General features: G+C 37.6%; 1 protein-coding gene across 6 annotated transcripts in view; it reads left to right on the top strand.

The window, feature by feature from the left end:
- esr1 (estrogen receptor 1) overlaps window positions 1–12,106 on the top strand; it is a 267,379-nt gene that overhangs the window by 238,776 nt on the left and 16,497 nt on the right. For all 6 annotated transcript variants that reach the window (XM_062956966.1, XM_062980464.1, XM_008116661.3 and 3 more), the window contains 2 exons: window positions 3,558–3,696; window positions 10,877–11,010. In XM_062956966.1, the coding sequence (XP_062813036.1) occupies window positions 3,558–3,696; window positions 10,877–11,010 (273 nt within the window). The remainder of the gene's footprint in view (window positions 1–3,557; window positions 3,697–10,876; window positions 11,011–12,106) is intronic.

Raw genomic sequence — 12,106 nt, 5'->3', positions numbered from 1 at the left:
CTATGGCAGGCATCCTCAGAGGTTGTGAGGTATGGATAAACTAAGTAAGGAAAGGAAAGAATATATATCTGTGTAGAGTCCAGGGTGTGGCAAGAGTCCTTTGTCACTGGGAAGCCAGCATTAATGTTTCAGTTAATCACCCTAATTAGCATTGGAAAGGTTTTTGTCTCTTGCCTGGGGGCATCCTTTGTTCAGTCATTAGCTGTCCTCTGCCCTCAGAGTGTTGGTTCCCATTTACTGTTTTGATTTTAGAGTTTTTTAATACTAGTAGCCAGATTTTGCTCATTTTCATGGTTTCTTCCTTTCTGTTGAAGTTGTCCACATGCTTGTGGATTTCAATGGCTTCTCTGTGTAGTCTGACATGATAGTTGTTGGAATGGTCCAGCATTTCTGTGTTCTCAAATAATATACTGTGTCCAGGCTGGTTCATCAAGTGCTCTGCTATGGCTGATTTCTCTGGTTGAGTGAGTCTGCAGTACCTTTCATGTTCTTTGACTCTTGTTTGGGCGCTGCGTTTGGTGGTCCCTATGTATACTTGTCCACAGCTGCATGGTATCCGGTAGACTCCTGCAGAGGAGAGATTTCTTAATTTGCTCCCAATTCGTTTCTTTTTTTGGTCTGCCATAATTGTTTGTCAATCTATCCATATTCATGATCTCAAGAATTTTGTTGTACCAGCTGTTTATCTCCGGAGTTTCTTTGTCTTTTCAACGCTTGGCTTATACCATCTTTGCGGCCATAACTAAGTAATTGAATAGAATTTCCTTGTTTTTATCTTCCTCAATATCTAACATTCCTAATAGATAATATTTGGGATCCATCTTTATATTAATTTGTAACATCTTTTGTATCTTATTATGTATCTTTGTCCAATAGGCCTTAGCTTTTTTGCAGGACCACCAACAGGGGGAAAAGGTTCCCTCTTTATCACTGCATTTCCAGCATTTGTTGGACATTTTTTTTGGTAGTATTTAGATAATTTTTGAGGGGTCAGGAACCATCTAAAGAATATTTTGAATGAATTTTCTTTCATCACCACAGCGTAAGTTAATTTCAGTCTATGATTCCATGCTTTTTCCCACTCTTCTAATTTTATTGGTCTCCCTATATTTTTGGCCCACTTCACCATGCAATCTTTTACTAGCTCTGCCTCTGTAGCCCATTCCAGAAGTTTTTTTTGTAAATATTGGTTATCATTTTACTTTCCAATTTCATTACTTTATCCCAGAAGGTTGTCCTCAAATCCAACTTTATTGTCCTTCTTATAAATCTCTTTGATTTGCAGATATTGAAACCAACTCACTCTGAAATTTCTTATTTATTTCTTCCAAACTCTTCAAATTATAAATACCCATATTTTTTCTAAGATATCTTTGTATCTTGGCCATATGTCTCCTCCAATTTCTCTCCTTTGAAACTCCTCCATTGGTGAGATCCATAGAGGAGTTGTAAATAATTTTCTTTTATATTTCTCCCAGATTTTTATTAACGAAGATCTGATTATATGATTATCGAAATTTTTATCCACTGATTTTTTTTACCATACCAGATGTATGCATGCCAACCTGCTCTCAGATTTGCTCCCTCTATTGTCAAAATGTTGGGTTTTTTGGAGTACCGTCCAATCTTTTAGCCAGGATAGACAGCATGCATCATGGTACAATTGAAAATCAAGAAGTCCCAGACCACCCCTTTTCTTCTTGTCAATCATATGAACTCTTTTAATTCTAGGTTTCTTACCTAAACAAATAAATTTAGATATCTCCTTATTTCAGATTTTAAATTTTTGTGTTTTTTCTAATAATTGGTAAATTGTCTAATAATTGGTAAATGGTCTAAAACTATTTAGCTGCTTGTGATTCCTTTATTTTATCACTTTTAAACTTATTTATTATGCAATGCTTTTGACACGAAATAAAAAAAATGTCATTTATTTCTATAATTTTACCTGGAGGTGGACCAAAATGCAGTTTATGTTTGAAAATCAATACAATTCTGAGTTTGTGATGCAAGATGCAGAAAAAGCATTTAAAACATGGTGTTTGCATTTGGGAAAATGGACCCAAGTAAGCTTTATCTATGGAAAAATAGAAAAAACATTGTGCTTCATTTCAAAATCCAGCAATGAGGTGATAGGTGGTTGGCTCACAATCCAATATGGATCTGAACTGGAATGAACTTTACAGGAATAAAAAAGGAGAATCACAGCACAACTGGCTTCTTGACAGTTGTACATCCTGAAACCTAAGTATGGCACATCATGATCCAAAACCAATAGTCAGATCCTTCTCTTCCACCCCATGGTTGCCTTTGCTGCTGCCTGACAACATGCTGCAGACTGCTCCTCAGCCTTTCAGATTCATTTTATTGTCAGAAACCATTCTCTTGCCATTCAAACCCATAATTCCAAGTGAACCCTGCACTATTGGCAAAACAAATTGGCAATGTTAACTTTCTTAGTATCTTCTGATTCAAAAGATATGGTTGAAATAACTGGAACTGGAAAATTTTACATTAAAAAAGAGTGCCAAATAATTTCAGAAAAAAGAAAAAAGTATTTTGACATTTTGGAGGAGAACTTATTCCCATCTAGATTAGATTTAAAAACTCTTCCACTTAAAAGGTTGCCTTTGTCTATTGTTGAAAAATCATATGTACTAAATTTTGATTTCTTCCCTTCAGTGGGAAAAAGCTGGGAATTGTGTATAAATAAGTTAAAAGCAACATGTTTCCTTACGTGCCGAAACACATGCATGAAGACCTCAAATGGCCGTGTTGGCAAAAATGGCTGGCAATATGTAATTTATGGTGCCTGGGCACTCCAAATAAGTGGTTTAATAATGAAAGCCAAAGGCCTACACCTTTAAATGATTTCTGTTTTCAAAAAGTGTCGCTTTCAAGGCCACAGGAAAGTAGAGACTCATCAAATTGACATTATAGCTTTTATATAACTTTTAGCACTCTGTAACAGACCACGGTTATTTAGATTGTTTGCTCTTTAGTCCCTTGATTATCTAACTTAGTGTGGGGCCTGCCAATATTTCTGTTTTCAAAATAAGGTTTTGATATTATTTTTGTCATGTTAGAATTCCACCTTCATCAAGACAGCACAAACTTAAGTCCTTTTTCCACCTTTGGAAGTAGGTGTGTATAGAAATAGTAAATAACTAGTTTGCTGATGCTGTCTATGACCAATCAAGATGACTTCTTGACTCTGGGCCCAGATTCTACTGAGAGCCAAAGGAGGAAAAAGCTCCATGCGCATATCCAGGGCCACCAGAGAAGAAAAGAGCCAGAGCAGTAATCTGAGCCTTTGGCTAGAAATATCCTGAAGTACCCTGGGGACCAGAGATTGTTGCAATGTCACCACAAACGATATGCATTACATGTTGATTGTTCTCTTATGTAAGCTCTTTTAAAAAGTACTAATACCAATGCAGGGTATCAGTAGAGACACCATTGCTGGGCTTCTATAAGATCCTGGCCCTGTATTCAGGCAATTCTTCTTTTCATTTTAAACTAATGAATCTTGCTATTTCCTCTTCTTTCCCTTTTAGGATTTGTGGATTTAGCACTCCATGATCAGGTCCATCTGCTGGAATGTGCCTGGTTAGAGATACTGATGGTTGGCTTGGTGTGGCGATCAATGGAGCATCCAGGAAAACTGTTGTTTGCCCCTAACTTACTATTGGACAGGTCAGTCTATATGTTTCTTGTTATTTAGTGTAATAGGTACCACGTTGTGAAATATCATCAGGATAATCCTGATGTGGAACTGTACCATTCACAAGTGCCAGACATATAGAAAAAGGACTTAATTGGTTCACTATTTTTGTATGACAAAGAACTGCATGAATATCAGTTCCAACAAACATAATTAGAGCTGGCCCTTCACATGCATGATTTCTGCATTTCAATGGCTTGAAAATATTATTATTTTTTTAAAAAAACAACCATTTTACAGGCCATCCCCAAATTAAGAACAAGATAGGTTCTGTGGGCTTGTTCTTAAGTTTAATCTGTATGAAAGTTGGAACAGGCAATGTTTAAAGTATATCTCCAGCCATCTATCTATCTATCTTTGGATGGCATAGGGAAGGATTAACACCCCTGTAGAGTTTGTTTTGCTGCCTGTGATAACTGGATTTTGAAAAAATTGGTTAGTTGTGGAAAAAAGGATTGGTGATAAAGCTTCAGTTGACACACCTTTTCCTCATTGTAACTTTTTCAGGAGTGAATTTCCCTTCCAAGGGGTAGATTTTTCTCACTTCTTGTTGTCTCACCCCTGTTCTAAACTATGAGTCCCTTTTAAGTCAGATGTTTGTAACTTGTATATAAGGGATATTTGACTTCAGAAACAGTTGTTTGTGTTCTTTCCACTATATGCCAAAGCACAAATTGCTTTTGTGTGGCGTGCTATGATTTGTGAAAGTAAATGTGGCCATAATTTGCAATTTTGATAGTGAAGAGACAACTTTTCTGCTGCTGAATGAGCCAACCATACATTTTGAATTTCGAAGTCTTTCCTGCTCTCCCTGCTGAACTGCTGCAGCTCATAGTATGGTCCCTGGGTGGCAGCAGGGTCAAGGAACACAGCACTCTCTGTGTGTATGTGTGTGTACAATCTTAGGATTCGGGGTAGGATGGAGTGTGTGAATACTTGAAGAAATTTAGCTATAATATTGTACCATGGTCTGGTATGGGAGGCATACCAGAGTGACACCATGAGTTATTGCACTCAGTGACACTATCCTAGTGATGCCACTACTTATCGAACCCAGTGGACCATGCCTGTGCAAAGTACTTGGAAGTGCATTGTCAGAGTGCTTACTTCTTCATCGTTTTGAGCAGTTCCTGAATAATAGGGACAATGTGAAAGAGAACCGGGGGAGAAATAGAAATACACTATTTATAGTTTTAGCACAAGCCCTATACTACCTAACTTTCCACTGGAACACACATTTTCTCTGAGTGCATTGGCAGTGAAAGGCATATAAAACATTTTCCTTGAAAAGACCTGGATTATCTGCTCATTATCTGTGTGCTTAGATTATAGTCATAAATAACCTTATGAAGGAGTAAACCATGGAATGGAATTAATTTCTGAATAACAGTGCTTGGGATTGCATTATTAAAATAATGTTTTTTGTCATTCCCAGAGAAAAAATAGTAATAAAGACAATAAAGCTTCATTTCCAATCCACTGAACCTCCACTTGTGATTGACAGTGTCATTTTATTGGCTCAAAAATGGAGGACAGCCATTCTCTTTCCAGCTTACTCTATTCCCACTTACTTTTGGAGGTAACTTTTGGGGCTATTTATCAAATAGCAAAGCCAAAGCTGTTTTGGCCATGGTATGATGAAAGCTCATGTAAAAATATTGAAAATATCAACAACAAGAAAAACATAAGGATTTTCTGATGACAGAAATCTTTTTTCCATGCTATTCCTCTGGGTGAAGTGAGGTGATAATGGCAGACCTTACATCCGCTGTTATCACAAGCCAGGTTCCTGGCACAGTTCTAAATGAAATATTTATGAGCAACTTTAGATTCTAATGAATCCTGTTTAAAATGGAAAAAACAGTCTATTTTGATTACTGCATTGACAATACCACTTCAAATTTACAAATGAAATGATTGCTCATTCCACATTTAATATTCCTCTACCATTATTTGAAAAAGTTCACCAAAAGTGCTGGAAAATCTGAAACTTCTAGTTGCAAGACCAAAAATATCAATTCAGGCTCATTCCACAATGATAATCATAAAATTACAGGAAAACCTCAAAATGTCATCACATTACACAACATGTCATCTGATTAGACCAGAATCCTGTGATTACACACAATATCCATTTAACTGCAGCAGGACTGGCAAAGAAGAGCAACAGGAGGAAAGGGCCATGGGCATAACAGTCATGAAAGAAGTGAGGCACTGGAGAAAGAGGTTAGTTGAAGATGACACATTTCAACCTCTGACCTTTGCCATCCAGAGAAAAAGTAGGCTACTAGTATAGTTTATTATCAGAAGTTGAACCATTAGCTGCTGACCTGATTCACCATTTGCAGATACTGGTCTAGATACTGGCCTCTTATACACATCCACTTAAACAATGGGATTTGCCAATGGTGTTTACTCACTATTAAGCAACTGAGTCAATAAATCACCTCTAATTAGGACTGAGCAACAGGATTCAAGCCACTGTTTTGAATGCATTCAGGTATGGACAACCCAAATCTCAAGACAGAATTTACAGCACTCAAGGTTTCTTCCACTATAATTGCTTCTGAGTTGCCTGGAATTGCTTTATATAGGGCACAACATGTAATCTCTGTGCTGCAAAACAGCATTTTAAAACTATTCCTTGGTAGCTTTCTAGTGATTGCTGTTCCTGTTGAAATGGACAATGATGAGCTTGATGCCATGATTATACAGAGTAGTGTGTTATGGCACAGATATCCCAATGACTCTGTGTAGTCTTATCTAATTGTTTGCTGGTGTAATTTGTTTCCAGATAGATTCTCAGATATCTAAGCCAGCTTTTAAATTGTGTCTGAGATCCTGCATCATCCAGAACTACAATGGCAGAGTTCAATTGTCACAGCTATGTGAAATGATGTTATACTCTAAAACCTATGTTTTCAACTGTGAAGGGCTTCTGGGGTGCTCCAGATCAGGGTGCTCAGAAATTATATCTGTAGTGTTGTCATAGTTGCATGATGTTGAGAAAAGGCACCTGGAGAGATCCTTTAGGGTATTTCTGTAACCTATTCATTCTTTAGAATGGTGGAAACATTAAATCAGCCTATTAAAATATAACTTTAAATGCCCTTACAAGTATTATTATGAAATCATCAAAAACTTTTATTCATCAGACCTGTCAAGAAACCTTGTTCTTGCACATAAATGTATGAAATAAATACTTATTACATTGTTTTAAAATGTAACTTCTGAAAAACAGAGAACCCATCCTGTTGGAAACTTTGAGTATTAGAGGCAATAATATTAGATATTTCATTCTGCCAGACAGCTTGCCGCTGGACACCCTCTTGGTGGATGTTGAACCAAAAGTCAAATCCAAGAAAAGGGAAGCAGTTGCTGGAAGAGGGCATGGGAGAGGACATGGGAGAGGCAGAGAACGTGGTCGAGGAAGAGGAGGTCCAAGATGATAATTTCTTTATAGCAACCGAAATAAAAAATATGCCCCGCCAAAAAAAAAAAAAAAGGATTGCGTTTTGACATATTGGCTATAAGTAGTTGTAATAAGTAAAAAATGTGGAGGTGCATTTCTTATTTGTGTTAATTTCACAGAACACCCAGTTGAAAATCAACAGTTCTTCCATTTTTCTCAACAGAGCAGATGCTTAGAACTCAGTGTTTCTGTGATAACAGAGAACATATTTCCATCTATGGAATTTTGTTTCCATAGGCCACTTAGACTTTTTTTTTTTTGCTTTTTATTACTTCAAAATAGCATTAGTGTTGCATAATCTAATGTTTGCTATATCCATGTCTGCTATATCCATGAATACTGTGTTTCCAAACTGTTGCACAAGAATATATGATCACCACATGTAAATATGTAATATAGGGCCCTGGTGGCACAGTGTGTTAAAGCACTGAGCTGCTGAACTTGTGGACCAAAAGGTCCCAGGTTCAAATCCTGGCAGCAGAATGAGTGCCCACTGTTAGCCCCAGCTCCTGCCAACCTAGCAGTTCGAAAACATACCAATGTGAGTAGATCAATAGGTACCGCTCCGGCGGGAAGGTAACGGCACTCCATGCAGTCATGCTGGCCACATGACCTTGGAGGTGTCTACGGACAACGCTGGCTCTTCGGCTTAGAAATGGAGATGAGCACCAACCCCCAGAGTCGGTCACGACAGGACTTAATGTCAGTGGAAACCTTTACCTTTACCTTTACATGTAAATATATAAAACTTGACTGCAGTTTCCCCAACATTTTCTGTTGGTTATGTTTGTAATTTTTGACTGATGTGTGCCATCAGGTTTTCAAGGTAAATTTTTAGACTAAAATTTCTGAAATTATAGTTGACCATAAAGGGTGATCTTAAAGGTTACCTGATAGTTTGCCAAGTATTATTTTAATTCCTTTTCAGCTATTCATATTGTTTAGTATGTGTATATTGTTGCAGTGGTATAGATGGAAATCAGACCATGTGGTGTGTTGATTTACAATTTTCTAAATTGCTGAAAATGTTTCAAGGTATTAGCCCTCTGGCAATTCACTTCTGCAATGAAAGGAGCAAAGGAAAACTTTTACAAAGACAAGAGAAAATATACCATTTCATTTTCTAGCTGCTTATTAGGATAATGAAAGCTGCTTGAGTACAACCTTTTATCTGAACCTTCTAATTAGTGATGAGCTGTTGATTTCAATTGTCAAGGAAACAAAAATACCGAATGCTACCAGAACTTAGGCCAAAAAAAACCCTTCTTCCATTTTTAACCCACTAATGGAGAGTTGGCTCAGGATCCTGCCTTGTTCCTTCCCTACTTTCACTAATCATCCATCTGATTGCTCTCTGACCTCAGAGCTTGCCCAAGGTATTCTCTGCCTAGAGCAAAATCCTGTACACTCTCTTGCTCAACAATGCAGAACACAACTGAACTGCAGTTTATTGACTCAGTGCTAGCAAGAGACAGGGCCTTCTAGTACAGCTGAGGGAGCATACTAGTTCAGGATTATTATAAGTGTTGCCATTCCTCCAGAGACAATCCACGATTTTTCCATTTTATGTAAGGACGGACACCATTTTACTGTGCCACTGTATATAATGCAATGTGAGCATCTAGACCAGTGGTTCTTAACCTGTGGGTCTCCAGATGTTTTGGCCTTCAACTCCCAGAAATCCTAACAGCTGGTAAACTGGCTGGGATTTTGGGAAGTTGTAGGCCTAAACACCTGGGGACCCACAGGTCAAGAACCACTGGTCTAGGGTGTTTGGTATCCTAAGGGGTCCTGGAACCAAACCTCACTATAATTTGCTGCTTCATTTAAAAGACAACCTGAGGTCTTAGTAATAGCAGGTCTTATGTGACGCATAGAAGGGAATGCTTTCAGTTTCAGTTAGAAGCAAGAAAGAGAGCCTAGGTTTGCATTAAATATGATCTCTGCCCTCCAAAAACATTTTGCAAGAATCCTATCGTCATTTCAAGAACAAGCTACAACCATAAGACTCAACTAGAGCCCTTTTAACATTGCCTTAGTAGAAGAAACTAACCACCTTCCAAAACGATGATTTACTTTACAGATTTACATTTCAGAAATGTTCTCTCCCAAAGTGCTGATTGCATACTTGGACATTCACTTAGAAGGCTAAGCAGAAGTCATAAATAATTGCTGTTAATGGAAACAGTATTTTTTAAAACTTTCCAGTTAGAAGCTTAAAACATTCTTCTTTATTTTTTTTTAATATAGTATAAGAATATCAGAGCATTTGAGTGAGTGAAATGTCAGCTTTTCAAAATAGAGATAGGAATTGCCATATTGCTTAAAAGATCTTTACTGTATTTACTTTGCACAACCACATCCAAATAGGGTTACTTGCATGTCTCTGAAGAGTTCAAGAAATTAACATATTGGGAGAAATTGAGAGCAAGAAAAATAAATGATATTGACACATATAAACTCCTCACCATCCCATTCTACCTAGTATCTGATGCTGTTAGCAAATAGCCTCACAAAATACAGGGTAATTGTGGAATATTGTTTCATAAAAATGTGTCATTTAATAATCTTACAACTTTATTCCAAGTGCTTGGTCAAAATGATAATTCCGAACTCTGGTTCCTTTATAAACTAAGCTGAATGCTCGGAGTACATTCCTCTGAAGCATAATCTAGCTTCTGATTTCTACATTTCTAGCATTTGGGTAGCTTTCTACTGTGGTATGTGTCTTAATTTAATCAATTCTTTGTATACATGCGGGGTATGATTATGCAGCAATTTTACTGACTTTTGTGACAGTGTTTGTGTAGCCAAACTGCGTTCCATTTAGGTGCAATTGTATTCATCATGTCATTAGTAAAATAGTCATAACAGGCTTTTCCAAAATCTATGCTTCCTATCAAGGTAGTATAAGCGTAATAGATGCTTTAAAGAAAGGATACACTGCCCATGCGCAAGTGTTGAATTCCAAGATCTTCAATTGGATTGTGTAGAAAATATGTCATAGGTCTAAATGTTTAGTGATTGAGACATTTTCACAGGGTGGTGATGAGAAACCACAGGAAAGAAGCTTGGGCGGGGGGCTTTTTACTCTAATTTGAACACCCTACAGCCTAGGAATGAAGCCTCCTCTGTATTCTTTGCTTGCTTGCCATCAGCTTCTCTAACTCCTGCACACAGAAGTTCACTTACTAAGATGTGAGACCCCTGGCAGAATTTTTGCCTGCATTTGTTTCTGTTTTAATGCGAATTGAAGCCAGTAGTTCACTATTTTTTTAGAATAAGGAAATGCACTTTGGAAGTATTTTAGGATTTTGCTTTCACTCATTTTTATGCAGCAGCCATCACTACTAATTTATATAGCTTCAAGATCCCAATACTGGGTCAATGCCACCCACCGGTCCTGGTTCTTATTCTTCTTGCTGGAATTGTGACTTGCTTCTTTTCTTAGTCGGTACCGATTTACTATATTTTACTTGTTTTATTGTAAGGGCCTAATCAGTTTCCACTCAATGAGTAGTTTTATAGTACCTATGCTGAGGTGGACAATTGGTAGGCTAGTGGTATGATGGCTAGAGCTGATGGAGGTTGCAGTCCAGCTCCATATGGAAGGACCTGACTCTGTATCTCTCATACACACATATACATATAACATTCAGATTCTGATTTGATTTTTTTAGGAGCCATGGGAAAGTTGTTGAGGGTTTTGTGGAAATATTTGACATGTTGCTGGCCACTTCTTCTCGCTTTCGAATGATGAATGTACGGGGAGAAGAATTTGTGTGCCTTAAATCCATCATCTTACTCAATTCCGGTAAGTGAGATATGCTCATTAACTCAAAATGTGTTGCTGTAACTGCTTTTGTTTTGAACATATTGGAACACTCAAAGGAGTCTACTTCTGTCATTCAAAAAAAAGCAGTGCATCTGTATTGTGCTGTAAAGAGACTCTTTTTCACCCTAAACCCACTGTCAAGTCAGCTGAAGACTCAAAGCCACCTCTGGAAAAGGAAAAACCTTATTGTCAGAGGCATTAGTCTACTGGTCTTTCACACCCTCAGCCTTAGGCGACCCATGAACATTTCATATGATGCTGGCCTGTTTTCTTGGGTCAAAATACATGTTGATGTGACATTAAATGCATAACTGAATTTAGTATGTCTAGTTATATAACTATCTAAATAGCAACAAAGTGAAAGGAACAAGCAAGATAGGCTTGGACAGAAAAAGGTTTATCATGATCCTGCTGTCAATCCAAAAAGGAAAACTTCAGTTGATGCTAATAAAAAGTTTTCTCTCTGGGCTAACAGCTATTATAATGTTTTTATTGGATTAACTACCCTTTCCAGTTGGCCATATGGAAACCATAAGGTGAAAATAAAATGCAAGAATAGCTTACACGCCTGATGATACCTTTTGGATCAGTAATCAGAGGCCCCATCTTCACTGCCATATAATGCAGTTTCATAATGCAATTTAACTGCATTGAACTTTGCAATTTCATTCAGTGCAGTTAAACTGCATTATGAGACTGCATTATATGGCAGTGCAGATGGAGCCTAAGATATTGTCTCAGAATTATATTTGTGGAAGGCAAATTTCTCATTGTTTGTCCCAGCCATATCTATCCATGCAACCCAGGCCTTTCCAGGGACTGAAAGCCCCTGCTGAACAATGTGAGATGGAGCATGGGAGACTTCTGGGAAAGTTAGAAGTCATATAAATTGGCAGGTGTCTGGTCCTCTGAAGAGCTTTTCAGAGGTCAGACATCTGCTGACTATGAAGCTGGAAAAATTCCCTTCCGTTAATTTATTTCTGTTTAGTTATCTGTGACTTCAAGCCATTGTTTCTGTAATTGCAGCCTTGGCATTTGCCCCTTGCTCCACATGATCACATTCTTGACTTAGGTT

Source organism: Anolis carolinensis, chromosome 1 (genome assembly GCF_035594765.1).
Source record: "Anolis carolinensis isolate JA03-04 chromosome 1, rAnoCar3.1.pri, whole genome shotgun sequence".
NCBI lineage: Eukaryota > Metazoa > Chordata > Lepidosauria > Squamata > Dactyloidae > Anolis > Anolis carolinensis.
This window is presented reverse-complemented; position numbering and strand designations above follow the sequence as displayed.